The sequence below is a fragment of the Capricornis sumatraensis genome, chromosome 2 (assembly GCF_032405125.1).
Source record: "Capricornis sumatraensis isolate serow.1 chromosome 2, serow.2, whole genome shotgun sequence".
In the NCBI taxonomy this organism is placed as follows: Eukaryota; Metazoa; Chordata; class Mammalia; order Artiodactyla; family Bovidae; genus Capricornis; species Capricornis sumatraensis.
This window is the reverse complement of record NC_091070.1, coordinates 180,004,159-180,017,367: the sequence shown is the minus strand read 5'-3', so window position 1 is coordinate 180,017,367 and position 13,209 is coordinate 180,004,159. Positions and strand designations below refer to the sequence as shown.

The 13,209-nt window shown below is 37.3% G+C and overlaps 1 protein-coding gene across 1 annotated transcript in view; it reads left to right on the top strand.

Moving 5' to 3' along the window:
* Positions 1-366: 366 nt before the first annotated feature.
* Positions 367-13,209, top strand: part of PDE4B (phosphodiesterase 4B) — a 533,353-nt gene continuing 520,510 nt past the window's right edge. Inside the window, exons 1-2 of the mRNA XM_068964819.1 lie at positions 367-408; positions 4,810-5,048. Coding sequence (XP_068820920.1) covers positions 367-408; positions 4,810-5,048 — 281 coding nt within the window. The remainder of the gene's footprint in view (positions 409-4,809; positions 5,049-13,209) is intronic.

Genomic DNA, 13,209 nt, shown 5'->3' with positions numbered 1-13,209 from the left:
GAAGATAATTCATAAGTATAAAGCCTTTCACTAAAACCTAGTATTTCTATAGTCTTAAAGATCATTGATAGTTTGGGAGCCTAATTATTACCCGCTATTCATTTTCTCTCCCTTTAGATAGCTTTGTCTTGAACTTTTGCATGTTGTGAACCTCTTTTCTCACAGCTCAGCTTTAGTTAGCTTGGTAAATTGTGATATTTGTTTATCCACATGCATTGTATACCTTCAGATGTTAGTGCAGAGAATACCATGTATTTGTATTTAATTTTTTTGTGCGTGTCTTTTTCCCCTGTAGGTCTTAAAAATTGACAGCAAAGCTGCCCTGAATAACAGACGTCCTGAGAGGGACTGTTTTTCACCTCTATAATGAAGAAAAGCAGGAGTGTGATGACAGTGACGGCTGATGATGTAAGTTCCAGAAGTCATAGAATTGCCGAGTACCCACTCTTTGTCTGCCTAATGAAGAAGGCACTCCATAATTCTGTTCTAAGGGCCGGTAAGGTTGTTTAGAAGTACCACTCTGTCACTAGGTATTTCTATGACACTGGGCGTTACCAGCCCTTGGACCCAGAACTCTGCAAGGTAGACAGCAGGCATACCACACTCGTTGCGGCTTGGAAATAGGCTCAGTTTGAGCTTTGTGGTTTTTATTTACAAAATACCAGTCTGGAAATTTTTCTTTTCACCATTTCTTGATGACTTTCTTGTACATTTTTATCCATGTATAGCTAGTCCTTGAGTCACCTCTTGAGGTGGGGTCTTTGACAGCTGTTTGTATTAAGAAGAAATTTGTGAGGTATACATCTTCTAGGCCTTAACTGCTCAGTGTGGTCCTCAGACCAGCAGGGCTAGCATCACTTGTGGATTTATTAGAAATGCAAAATCTCAGAACCATACCTTAGACCTATAGATCAAACTCTGTATTAACAAGTTCCCAGGGAGACCAGATATGTACATTATATTTGAGAAGCCCTGCTCTGGGTCCTTTGAAGAAGTGAAGACGTCTATAGACATTATTTTCAATAGCTTTGCATCTTGGTCAGCTGAGATTATCTTTTTTGCTTTCAATTGATTAATCCTCCATTTGTGTCTCTTAAACCCTGGGATTTTCCCATAGTACTATTTGTATTAAGTATGCTTTAGATTCTGTTTCTTTGGGAGAGCAAAACTAAGCAATACAGTCTGTCTGTAAAGGATGATCAATTTTTTTTCTTTTCATTCTATCATTGCAGTGATTATCCTAATCCTCTCTGAGGTAATGGTTGACACCATCAAAAGACAAGGAAGTTTTCTCAGAAGAATGTGCAGGAAAGAAATGCATGTTTGAAGAATACAAACCCCACCTAGAGTGGATTGTTTTTACCTAGATTTGCACTGTCCAACATGGTAGCCATTAGCCACATGTGACTCTGAAGCACTAGTGTGAATGGGGAGGTGCTGTAAATGTGAAATACATTTTGGATCTTGAATTCATAACAGTACAGATAGAAAAGAGTATAAAATATGTCATTAGTAATTTTTGATATAGATTACATATTGAAATGTCAATATTTTGGACAATCTAGGCTAAGTAAAATACATTATTAAAGGTAATTTCATATCTCTTTTTTTTAATTATACATTTAGCTCCCATTTGTGGCTTGTTCTTTATTTCTAGTAAACAGTAATAATCTAAAACTTTTTACCATGTACCTCAACTTTTCGAATATAGTACAGAAGATCATATCAGATGTTACACACAGTATCTCTTCCCTAACAATGAAAGCAACTTGGCAGATACTATGTTTTATATGCCACACTCTGAAGAAAGATTTACCCTTAAGTCAAGGATGTTTTATTATATTCTTAGTTATTTCAGCTCAGCAAACAGTAACTCAGTGATTTAAATGTTCACTTGATATTATTTAGCCCCTCTTATGCACCAAACACTGGTTAGTTCTAGGGGTTAGCGTTCTTGTCCCTTTGAAGTTTATATTACAGAGGGGAGGGCATAAATAAATCAATAAATTATAAAATAATTCCAGCTATAATAAGAGCTGTACAGAAAAATGAAGTCAGTCGGGGGTGGGGGGAAAGAATAATTGGATGATGACTATAAGTGTTTATAGAAGGATGACATGAAGAGATGACATATGGACAGTGAAGACGTATGAACGTTGAAGGAATGAACTCTGAGAAGGTCAGGGAACAGTGTGATTTCCAGAAGTAACATTCAAATTAATGTTTTTTTCCTCTGCAGATCTTTGATCTGATAAATGATACAGTCAGCCAATATTATGCTGGTTAAAATAGGAAAAGAAATCCAGGATCACAAATTCAGTAGTTTAGAATTGACAGAATTAGATTTTGCCTTTGAGGGTGTTAGCAAATTGGGGACAGTATTATGAGTATGAATTAGTTTGAGATAATCATATTGATAATGCAACACGGGTAAATGAAGTGTTTGTAAAACAATGTTAATGTTTTCAACATTTAACAATTTCTAAAAGTCTATTCCATTATGTTCTTTTGTGGTAATGCATTTTCACATTAATTGAAGTCTTTAGAAAACATTCTTAAAACTCAAAGAGTGACTCCAAATCTCTATTTCAAGTATGTTCACAAGTCAGTACGGGAGATATTTTTGTGGTAGGTGGTGACTTTGTTACCTTTCAAATAAGTATCGTATAAGTACCCATTTAGTTTATTCACTGCACTTATACCTGGTTGATACTATTTACTTTCCTAAAAGAGGAAAAAATAGCCAGTAACTTTATTATAAGACCATTGTGATTTGTGGTTTAACTAAGTGACATTCTCATTTTGTTCTTTTGTACAGTATTTCTTGTATAGGTGGTAAAATATTTGCTGAAGACTTTGGCTTCCAGATAATTGGTACTTTCTTTATGTGTATATTTGGAACAAATTGATATATAAAAGTTCTGACTTTTAGTTTGTTCTTGAATCTCTTTAGGAAGACTTCGTCTCTTCTAAGACTTTCTTTTTCCTCTAGTCTTTTGAGAAAGAAACTTATATATGCTATGTTTTCTTCTCAGCTCTTATTTCCAACACACACATGCACATGCACACATGTGAGTAAGTGCCAGGCCATGGTAGATTTAATATAATCAGTTACTAAACCAGTTTGCTTGTTTAAACCAAGGGTGGTCTAGTCCTAATTACTAAACAGTTAAATCCTGGGCACATTCCAGAATATTTCAAACTCTGGAGAATTCTAGATTGTTTGGTCTTCTTCCTGCTACTGAATTGTGGTTCTACTGAATTTTAAATAAGAGGTATTTGAAAACCTTAAGTCAAACAAAAAAAATATGATGACATCCCATCCAGGTGGAGAGAACTGGGCCCCTGAAAATTGTCAGGCCTATGCATGCCCAGAGTTTCATCATGAAATGTGGCTTTGCATAGATGAGATAAGCGTAAATAATTAGAATATAAGTCCTGCTGCTTTTCGCTATTGTACCCTCTCAAATTAGGACTATATAAGATTCTAATATGTGTGCTACAAATATTTGTTGAATGATCCCAGCTAGGCCCTTGAACTTGAGTTAATTCTTATATGAGCTGGTATAGGGATGGGTAGAGGAGTGGTGGGTGGTTTTGTTTGTTTGTTTGTTTGTTTAAAAAGTCAGTCTAGTTCCAGGCTCTCCTAAGTCTATTTTGAAGGGCAGTAGGAAGTACCTGTCTTTTTAAGGGCTACTGAATGACTTCCAGGTGAGAGATCTTGGTCTGGTGTTAGGACTTCAATTATTGCTTAAGACACAAGAGGAGAGTGACAGAACTTTTAAACTCCCAGTGGCTATCAGTGGCTATTTGCATTGCCACAACATTTGCTGTCTAGCTCAGAGGTTAAAGCGTCTGCCTGCAATGCGGGAGACCCAGGTTCATCCCCTGGAGAAGGAAATGGCAACCCACTCCAGTATTCTTGGCTGGAGAATCCCATGGATGGAGGAGCCTGGTGGGCTACAGTCCACGGGGTCGCAGAGTCGGACAGGACTGAGTGACTTCACTTTCACTTTCGCTTTCAAGTATGAGTGGTGAACCAGGCTCTTTTGGGTCTTCTACTCTCCACAGTACCAGGAACCAGAGTCACCAAGAGACATAGGAAGAATGAATAACTCTTATTGTTGGCTATAATTCAATGCCCTTATCTTCTCACAAGTATTTCATTTCAGGTCAGCCTTAGGGCACATATTGAACATATGGCAGTTCAATTCAGGACCAGATAAAGTATATTCTTTTTTTTTCTGAACTCTTATATTTTTAACCCCCTCCCCCGATTGACTCCTAAACCCCCTCAACTCTGAGGAGAACTTTTATGAGAAAAGGAAAAGTCAGGTACCCAGTCACCTACAATTATGATTATCTTCCTGGTCTGAGATAGAAAATATTTTTCCTTCACAACATTGAGCAAGAAATGTTATTCTTTACCTAGTATAGCTTATTTCCATGTTGCAGAACGATAACATCAATATCCAAAATATATTTTCAGTGAATAGCTTTCATTCTAGCAAGTTTAAAAAGAGAAAGAAAAAAAAGAATAATTAAAAAAAGAGAAGATATCCACAGTCCTAAAGATCACCATGACTATGCAACTGATATGTTTAAAATTTGAGCATTAGCCCCATGCCTATATGTCTTCTCTTAAGCTTTTGATGTCAGTGTTAGATTCTGATTGTGAGATACTGAATAAGGACTTTATGAGTGACAGCTTGATCATTTAGTTTCTTATTTTACTACGTTGTGCATCATTTTAAACATTTGAATCTCATTTTCTTTTTCCTCTTTTTTCTTCCCCTGTGGTTCCTCTAGAATGTTAAAGATTATTTTGAATGTAGCTTGAGTAAATCCTACAGTTCTTCTAGTAACACACTTGGGATCGACCTCTGGAGGGGAAGAAGGTGCTGCTCAGGAAACTTGCAGTTGCCACCACTGTCTCAAAGACAGAGCGGAAGGGCAAGGACACCTGAGGGAGATGGCATTTCCAGACCAACCACGCTTCCTCTGATGACACTGCCAAGCATTGCTATTACAACTGTAACCCAGGAGTGGTGAGTAGCCCCCAGTGTAAATGTCAGCTGGAAGTTTTATTTTCCGGTTACTCCAGATACAATTTTCTTGTTACTAAAATGTTAGTTATCTGTGGAATAACTAAGGCTTTTGACATTTTCAGAATTTGTTTCCCTTTGGATAGCAAAATAAGATCTTTTAAACAGTGGAGATACTGTCTACTTCTCAAGATTGGGAGGAGCCTGTTGAAGAAGGAATAAGATGCATTTTTATTAATGGCTAGGAAAGCAAAATTACTGCCTATGATCCTTTTTTCTTTTTTTAACTTCAGTGAATGTTGACATGTTTAATTTAGAAAAGAACAATCATATAGAAGTACCTAAAGGAAATACATATATAAAAATATATAAATTGTCTATGTTATATATATGAACGACAAGAGATATTCTTATTGCTATACTCAAAATATAATTATTCTTAGTTTCTTTTCACTATAATCTCACTTTAATAATTTCAGTTTATGATTAGATAGTAAAGAAAACACTTTTGTAAATCAAAAGAGGAATGAAAATTGTACAATGGGAGATGCTTAGACTTTTTGCAGAATCTATGTTTGTGAAAGAGACTATTTTAATCTAGTGTTGAAACATTAATCAAGTACATATAATTTATGACTGTGGTTAAAATTGTGCCATGATATTTCTTCAAATATGTGTTTTTATCACATATTTAGGATTTAGCAGTTTCTCTGATTTTTCTTTTTCCTTTTCATAATCCAAATATTTTCCCAAGAATAGCCTGCTTATATAACATAGTCCTGTTCAAATGAAAAATACTTTCTGTATATTTTATATAATTTTAAATTATAATAATATGGAGCTTTTAAAATGACTTTTAAAGTCATTTTTTAAGGAAAAGAACTAAACATTAAATCACTGTGCAGTATCATTGCCGTAAATCCTTAAAATATGTGAGCTTTATTGTGTGCCCCATTCCATGACCATATACTGAGCTGTGCAGTGCTGATGAGTAGTCCAGTATGTGCTCACTGGGTGATGCAGGAAAGCTTTTAGCTGATGGTTATCAAATACAGTAAGAATTAGATCCCTGAGACTTCAGGTATCACAGTTACTAGCACGAAATGGTTCACCAAGCAATCTGTATATATGATAGAGAAGCATGTAAAACATTATAAGGGGAATGGGTTACAAATTTGAAAAGCAGTAACTGGCATCTTCTCCTTAGCTGAATTAACATTACAATAATCATAACCAATCACTGAGAACTCATATGGGCGTGTGGCTCCCACATCGCTTACTCAGTCACATAGCCTATGTGGTCAGTCTTGGTTTGCTTCTACATTATGACAGAGTTGGAATCTAAAATATAAATCTACACGGATTTATATTTCAACAAGTTGGCACCAGTGCGGTAGTACCAGTTGTTACAATATTGAAATGCTTCCTGATGTTGGTAAATACATGCTTTCCCGGGCTCTATGATTGTCCTTATTACTATCCCAGACTCTTCCCCAGAAGGAAATTCTTCACAAACCAACAGCAAAGAGGTGATCAGTTGATGACTAGTATAGCAGGAGCCCAGTTTCGTTGGGCATTGGTACTTTCTCTGTTAGAATAACTGTCCGGATAAAATGTACCTTGCAGTGTTGCAGTTCATTTTACCCAAAGACCCTTTGGGAGTTATGGAATTGTTCTTTTCTTAGAAGTATTGAATCCAGACTCTGGCGTGTTGGGCATGCTTCTTTACCTCTCTAAGTTGAACGTGTTCATCAGTACATACAAAGAGAGGAATTGTACTCAATCTCATGGGCTATTGTAAGGATTAGATATGGTAATCTCTATAAAATGCCTAGTTTAGTAAAAAGCACATGTTAGGCAGCCAACAAACATTAGTTTCTCTTCTCTTGATCATTATCCATTAAAGCCTTTTGAACATGAGAAACCATGTTTCAAGTATCAGTAGTCTCAGGCTGAGCATCAGTAGTTTAGAATGAAACGGAGGATTTACCCATTATCCAGCTGGTCATGCAGTCAGCCAGCACCACATATGAGTAATTAACTTATAATATGTCTTTTTTTTCCCAGTCACCTGGATACTTTTTTTAAAATTTTTACCTGGATACTTTTTAAAGTGTGAGAGTATTCAGTCATTGACTCCAAATTTATTTTTTAAGTATAAGCAACTAAAAGCATTTCTATGCATCCCTTAGAAATATTTCTTTTGGAATATTGATAGTTAGAGACTGGAGGAATTGCTAGCAGAGGAATTTACATGGAAAGACCATTTGATTAGAAGTGAGAAAGTAGGGTTCAGATATCATCAGGGCCATCACTTGATGAAAGGTCCTAGAGATAAGGAATGCAGCCTACAACCCTGTGTGGGAAAGAATTACACTCACCACTTAGAGTGCGGAGAATGTGGAATCAATCTACAAGCCTAGATGATGGGTCAGTAAACTTTTCTTGCCAGTTAGTAAATATTTTTGGCCTTGTGGGCTTTATAGTCTCTGTTGTGACTATTCAGCATCACCAGTGTAGTATGAACGTGGCCACAGACAGTGCATAAATGAATGTAGCTGGTCTCCAGTAAAAGTTTATTTACGTAAACAGGCAGGAAGCTAGATTTTGCCTGCCAGTCAGTTTGATGAATTCTGTTCTAGACTAGCAAAAATCCCCAAGATATGATGCCCTCTCTGATAATTGCTTTGACAGCTGTAACTGGGTGAAACTGACCTTGAGTTCCTGGTTGGTGTTCTAAATGTGTCAAAGATATGGGAATATATGCTGTAGATCAAGTCTTTAAAGCTAGTGAAGGAATTTGAATGAAAACAAATAAAAATTACTATCCAGTGTACATAAAGTTAAATATTGGGTTGGCCAAAAAGTTCATTTGGGTTTTTTCTATAAGGTGTTATGGAAAAACTTGTACAAACTTTTTGGCTAACCTAATAGAAAAGATTGCTATAAATTTAGCTTTTGTTCAGGGAGAGTACATTGGATAAAGGGAGTTGGCCATCATCACAAGCAAAAGGCCTGGAATAGAAGGAAAGTGATTTTTATTTACTGTGGAGAAAGGAAGAGTGAGGACCTGAGTCCAGTTGGGTGACCATCCATCTTGCTATTTTTTGGGTGAATTTCATCATGCCACAAAAATTCAAATGAATAAACAGAGATAAACAGAGATGATACAACTTTTCAGAGTTGTGGTGAGAGAGAAAATGTTTTTGGTGTATGTAGCTTAGTAACTAGCACTTTAGTGGTTATTTTGATATTATCGTTATTTTATTGTTAAATATTGACTAAACAGCCAGCATTATGCATTTTTTTATTGCTGGGGATTCCGGGGGAATTTCACCACCTGCGTTATTAGAACCATCTTGGAAATATGATGAAAGAAGAATTCATATATGAAAGCAGGATGTTACCTTTATTACTGATAAAGTTGATACTGGAATATGTACTCTATGTCTGTGGGCAAGTAGATGTCTAACACTGTACACCATAATTATACAGACTTACCATGCAGTAATAGGAAGTGCTAGGGCTGGGCAGGCAGATCTTGTCCTCAGAGAGAGACTCTGACTCTGTAAAGCTTGAACGTGAAAGAGTTGTGGAATCCTGCCCGGGTGAGGCAGCAGGAAGGAAGGACTGACTTGTGCACGTCTGCTTTCTCCTCTGGAAAGACCAGTGCAGATTAAATTACTCCTTCTCCCCACGGAAGGCTGAGTGAGAAGGCAGAAGGTGGTTAGGAATGTCAAGACAGTGGCATTTGACCCTTGGAAGACACATCCAAAAGTGGAAAAAGTACGTTCTTCCTGACATTCCCCAGCCTTTCCCCTTCTTTTCACCTTTAGTCTGGGGTTACACTAGGGACGTGGCCAATGCCACATCTCTGGTGGTCTTTTTTTTTTTTTTTTAATAGTTCAAGGAGTTTACTGACCTACCAAATTTATTAGTGTCACCACAACCTAATTAGGAAAATAAGTCAATACTCAGCCTTGACTGTCTATAGTTAAATCTTTAATTTTAACTTTCCTCCATGAGGCTCTTAGAACTCTTTGATGCCTCCTAGGCCTTCCTTGTTTGCAATTGTTAATTATCTGTTTTTTAACCCCAAAATACACTAGCTCTCTGTTTGGGATCATTTACCTTTTTGCTTGAAGTAAGTCCTTTACAATTTACTGTCATTTTTCTGTTTGTTTCTCTGAAAATGTCCTTATTTTGTCTCATGCTTGACAGTGTTTTCTTTTTCATTATGTAGCAGTCTGTTTAGTTCAACACTTTCCCCTTGCCTTTTGGCTTCCATTACTGTTGTTGGGAAAATGGCTCTAATTGTTTTACTGTGTAAATACACTGCATTGGGGGTGGGGGACCCTTGTTTTCTGAACTCCATCTTTGATGTGTCAATGGGCAGATTTCCTTTTATTTATCCTACATGAGATTTACTGGACTTCTTGAATATGTTGTTTGGTATCTTTTATCATTGGATCTGGAATATTCTTTGCCATTATTTCTTCAAATATTTTCTCTGTCAGCCTTTTGCTCCTCTGCTGTTGGACTTTGTATTTTGGATCTATTGGAATGTATTTTGGATCTACTTCTTTATCTTCCATTTCTTTTAATGTCTTTCACACATATATGCTTAAACGGTATTTGTCTTTCTGGGTTGTATTCTTGTAATTGCTTTTGGTCTGCTTCTGGTTTGCTAATTCTCTTTTCAACTATGTTTAATTTGCTGTTAAACCTATTATATTGCATATGTCAATTTTGATTATTATATTTTTTATTTTTAAAATTTGTTTTTATTTAGCTTTTAAGTATGAGGTAATTTTATGTAGTTTCCTTTTCCCTACATGTATTAGTCAACTATTGTTGCATAACAAATAACCCTCAAATGTAATGGCTTAAAATAATAAGCATGTTTTATCTTCTATTTTCTGTGGGCCAGAAATCTAGTTGTGATCTAGCTGGGTCCCTCTGGCTGGGTCTGTCACAAGGCCAGAGTCAAGTTACTAACCAGTGATACCATCATTTCAGTGGTTGACTGGGTGGGAGGGACAGCTTCCAAGCTCACTCACATAGTTTTTTGACAGGTTCATATCCTTACTGCCTGTTGACTGAAAACATCAGTTTTTGCTATATGGACCTCTCTGTTGGGCTACTCATGACATGGCGGTTTGCTTCGTATGGAACAAGGGCTTTTGATAGAGAAAGACTGATAGAAAAAAAAAATTAGTCATATCACATCACTTTTGCACATTCTATTCATTAGATCTAGCCCATACAAGTAGGGGAGGAATTGTGCAAGGGCCTGAATATAAGGAGGTGGGCATCACTGAGGACTAAGTTGGAGGTTGCCTATCATATTGCTTCCCAGGTGGTGCTAGTGGTAGAGAACCTGCCTGCCAATGCAGGAGACATAAGATACGCAGTTTTGATCCCTGGGTCAGGAAGATCCCCTGAAAGATGGCATAGCCCCACTCCATTCTTGCTTGGAGAATCCCATGGACAGAGGAGCATGGCAGGCTACAGTCCATAGGGTCACAAAGAGTGGGACAGGACTGACGTGACTTAGCACACTCACATCGTACTAGAGATGTCTTGAAGCTTTTAAAAAGTTCTCTAAATATAGCAAGAGAAAGGAGAATAGACAAATCCACTGTTAAGTTGTAGACTTCAACACTGCAGAAAACTGATAGACCAAACAAGGAGAAAATCATTAGAAATATATTTGACCTGAACAGCATTATCAATCAACTTTATTTAACTGAAGTTTTTAGAATACTTCATCCAATAACAACACAATATGTATTCTTCTCAAGATGGCATTGAATGCTCACCGAGATGCATCTATTCTGGGCTATAACCCATAGTTTAACAAATTTAAAATAATTAAATGGTCTGTGTTCTCAGACATAGTGGAATTAAATAAGAAATCAACAACAGAAACATAAGTGGGAAATTCCAAATATTCAGAGACTAGAAATCCAACTATAAATAATAGACCAAAATAGCCAAAGAGAAATCTCAAGAAAAAATTAAAAGTATTTCAAGCTAAGTAAAAATAAAAGTAATATTTACTATAATTTATAGAATGCAAAAAGCATTGCTTAAAAGGAAATTTATTTCTCTGCCTATATCTATCTATATATCTGTTTCTATCTCTTCTTGTGTATATATTTGACAAGAACAGAGAACTAAATCAGTAAGCCTTCTGTGTAAGAAAACTATAAAGAAAAGGAACAATTTAAGACTCAAATAAGCAGAAGAAAAATAATGATTAAATTAGAGCAGAAATCAATGCAATTGAAGACAGGAAAATAATAGAGAAAATTAGTGCAATCAAAAGATGGTGCTTTGTAAAAGTCAATAAACTTTTGATCAACTTTTGATCAGGTTAGCCAAGAAAAAGAAGACATAAATTACCACTTTTAGAAATGAAAGAGAGAACATTACTATTGATTCCCTGGAGATGAAAAAAATAATAAAGGAATACTGTGAGCGATTCTCCCATGTATTAGAAAATTTAGTTGAAATGCTCTGTGCTGTGCGTGGGAAGTTGCTTCAGTCATGTCTGACTCTGTGACCCCATGGACTGAAACACACCAGGCTTCTCTGTTCATGGGATTCTCGAGGTAAAAATACTGGAGTGGGTTGCCATTTCCTCCTCCAGGGAATCTTCCTGATCCCGGGGTTGAACCTGAGTCTCTTATGTATCATGCGTTGGCAGGCAGTTTCTTTACCACTAGCAGCACCTTGTCGGTGAATTGGTGAGTTGTGGTACACACACACAATGCAATAATTGATATAGAATATAGGAGGAGGTGCACAGAGAAAGATGAACTTTAGACAATATTAGAAATTTCTTCTTTTGAGACATGTAAATTCAGTGCAGAAAAGAAGAAATGTATTGGAAATGACAAGGAGAGAAATAGGAGAAACTCATTTCCAAAGGTGGAGATCAGATCAGTTCAGTTTAGTTGCTTAGTCGTGTCCTACTCTTTGTGACCCCATGAGTCACAGAATGCCAGGCCTCCTTGTCCATAACCAACTCCCGGAGTTCACTCAAACTCACGTCCATCGAGTCGGTGATGCCATCCAGCCATCTCATCCTCTGTCGCCCCCTTCTCCTCCTGTTCCCAATCCGTCCCAGCATCAGGGTCTTTTCCAATGAGTCAACTCTTCACATGAGGTGGCCAAAGTACTGGAGTTTCAGCTTCAGCATCAGTCCTTCCAATGAACACTCAGGACTGAACTCCTTTAGGATGGACTGGCTGGATCTCCTTGCAGTCCAAGGGACTCTCAAGAATCTTCTCAAACACCACAGTTCAAAAGCATCAATTCTTCAGCGCTCAGCTTTCTTCACAGTCCAACTCTCACATCCATACATGACCACTGGAAAAACCATAGCCTTGCCTACACGGACCTTGGTTGTCAAAGTAATACCTCCGCTTTTTAACATGCTATCTAGGTTGGTCATAACTTTCCTTCCAAGGAGTGTCTTTAATTTCATGGCTGCAGTCACCACCTGCAGTGATATTGGAGCCCCCCAAAATAAAGTCTTACACTGTTTCCACTGTTTCTCCATCCATTTGCCATGAAGTGATGGGACTGGATGCCATGATCTTCGTTTTCTGAATGCTGAGCTTTAAGCCAACTTTTCCACTCTCTTCTTTCACTTTCATCAAGAGGCTCTTTAGTTCTTCTTCACCTTCTGCCATAAGGGTGGTGTCATCTGCATATCTGAGGTTTTGATATTTCTCCTGGCAATCTTGATTCCAGCTTGTGCTTCTTCCAGCCCAGCATTTCTCATGACGTACTCTGCATACAAGTTAAATAAACAGGGTGACAATATACGGTGGAGATCAGTGGTTCCCAAATGTTAGAGTGATTCAGGATAACTTGGATAACTTACTGAAAAACAGATTGCTGAACCCCAACCATAGAGCTGGGAGTTTGGGATAGAGCTGGTGATCTGTAGTTCTAAGAAGTTCCTAGGTAATACTTGTGGAACTGATCTAGGGACCGCATTTTGAGGACTCTGGCCTAGATTTTCTCAGTTGAGTACATTAGGTCATCTGCTGAGAATAAGGGAGTGTGGACCCGTTAAGCCAAAGGCATACATTGTTCCAGATCAGCAAACATGCTTTTTTTTGTCCAGGGACATTTCTTTTTCATGTGC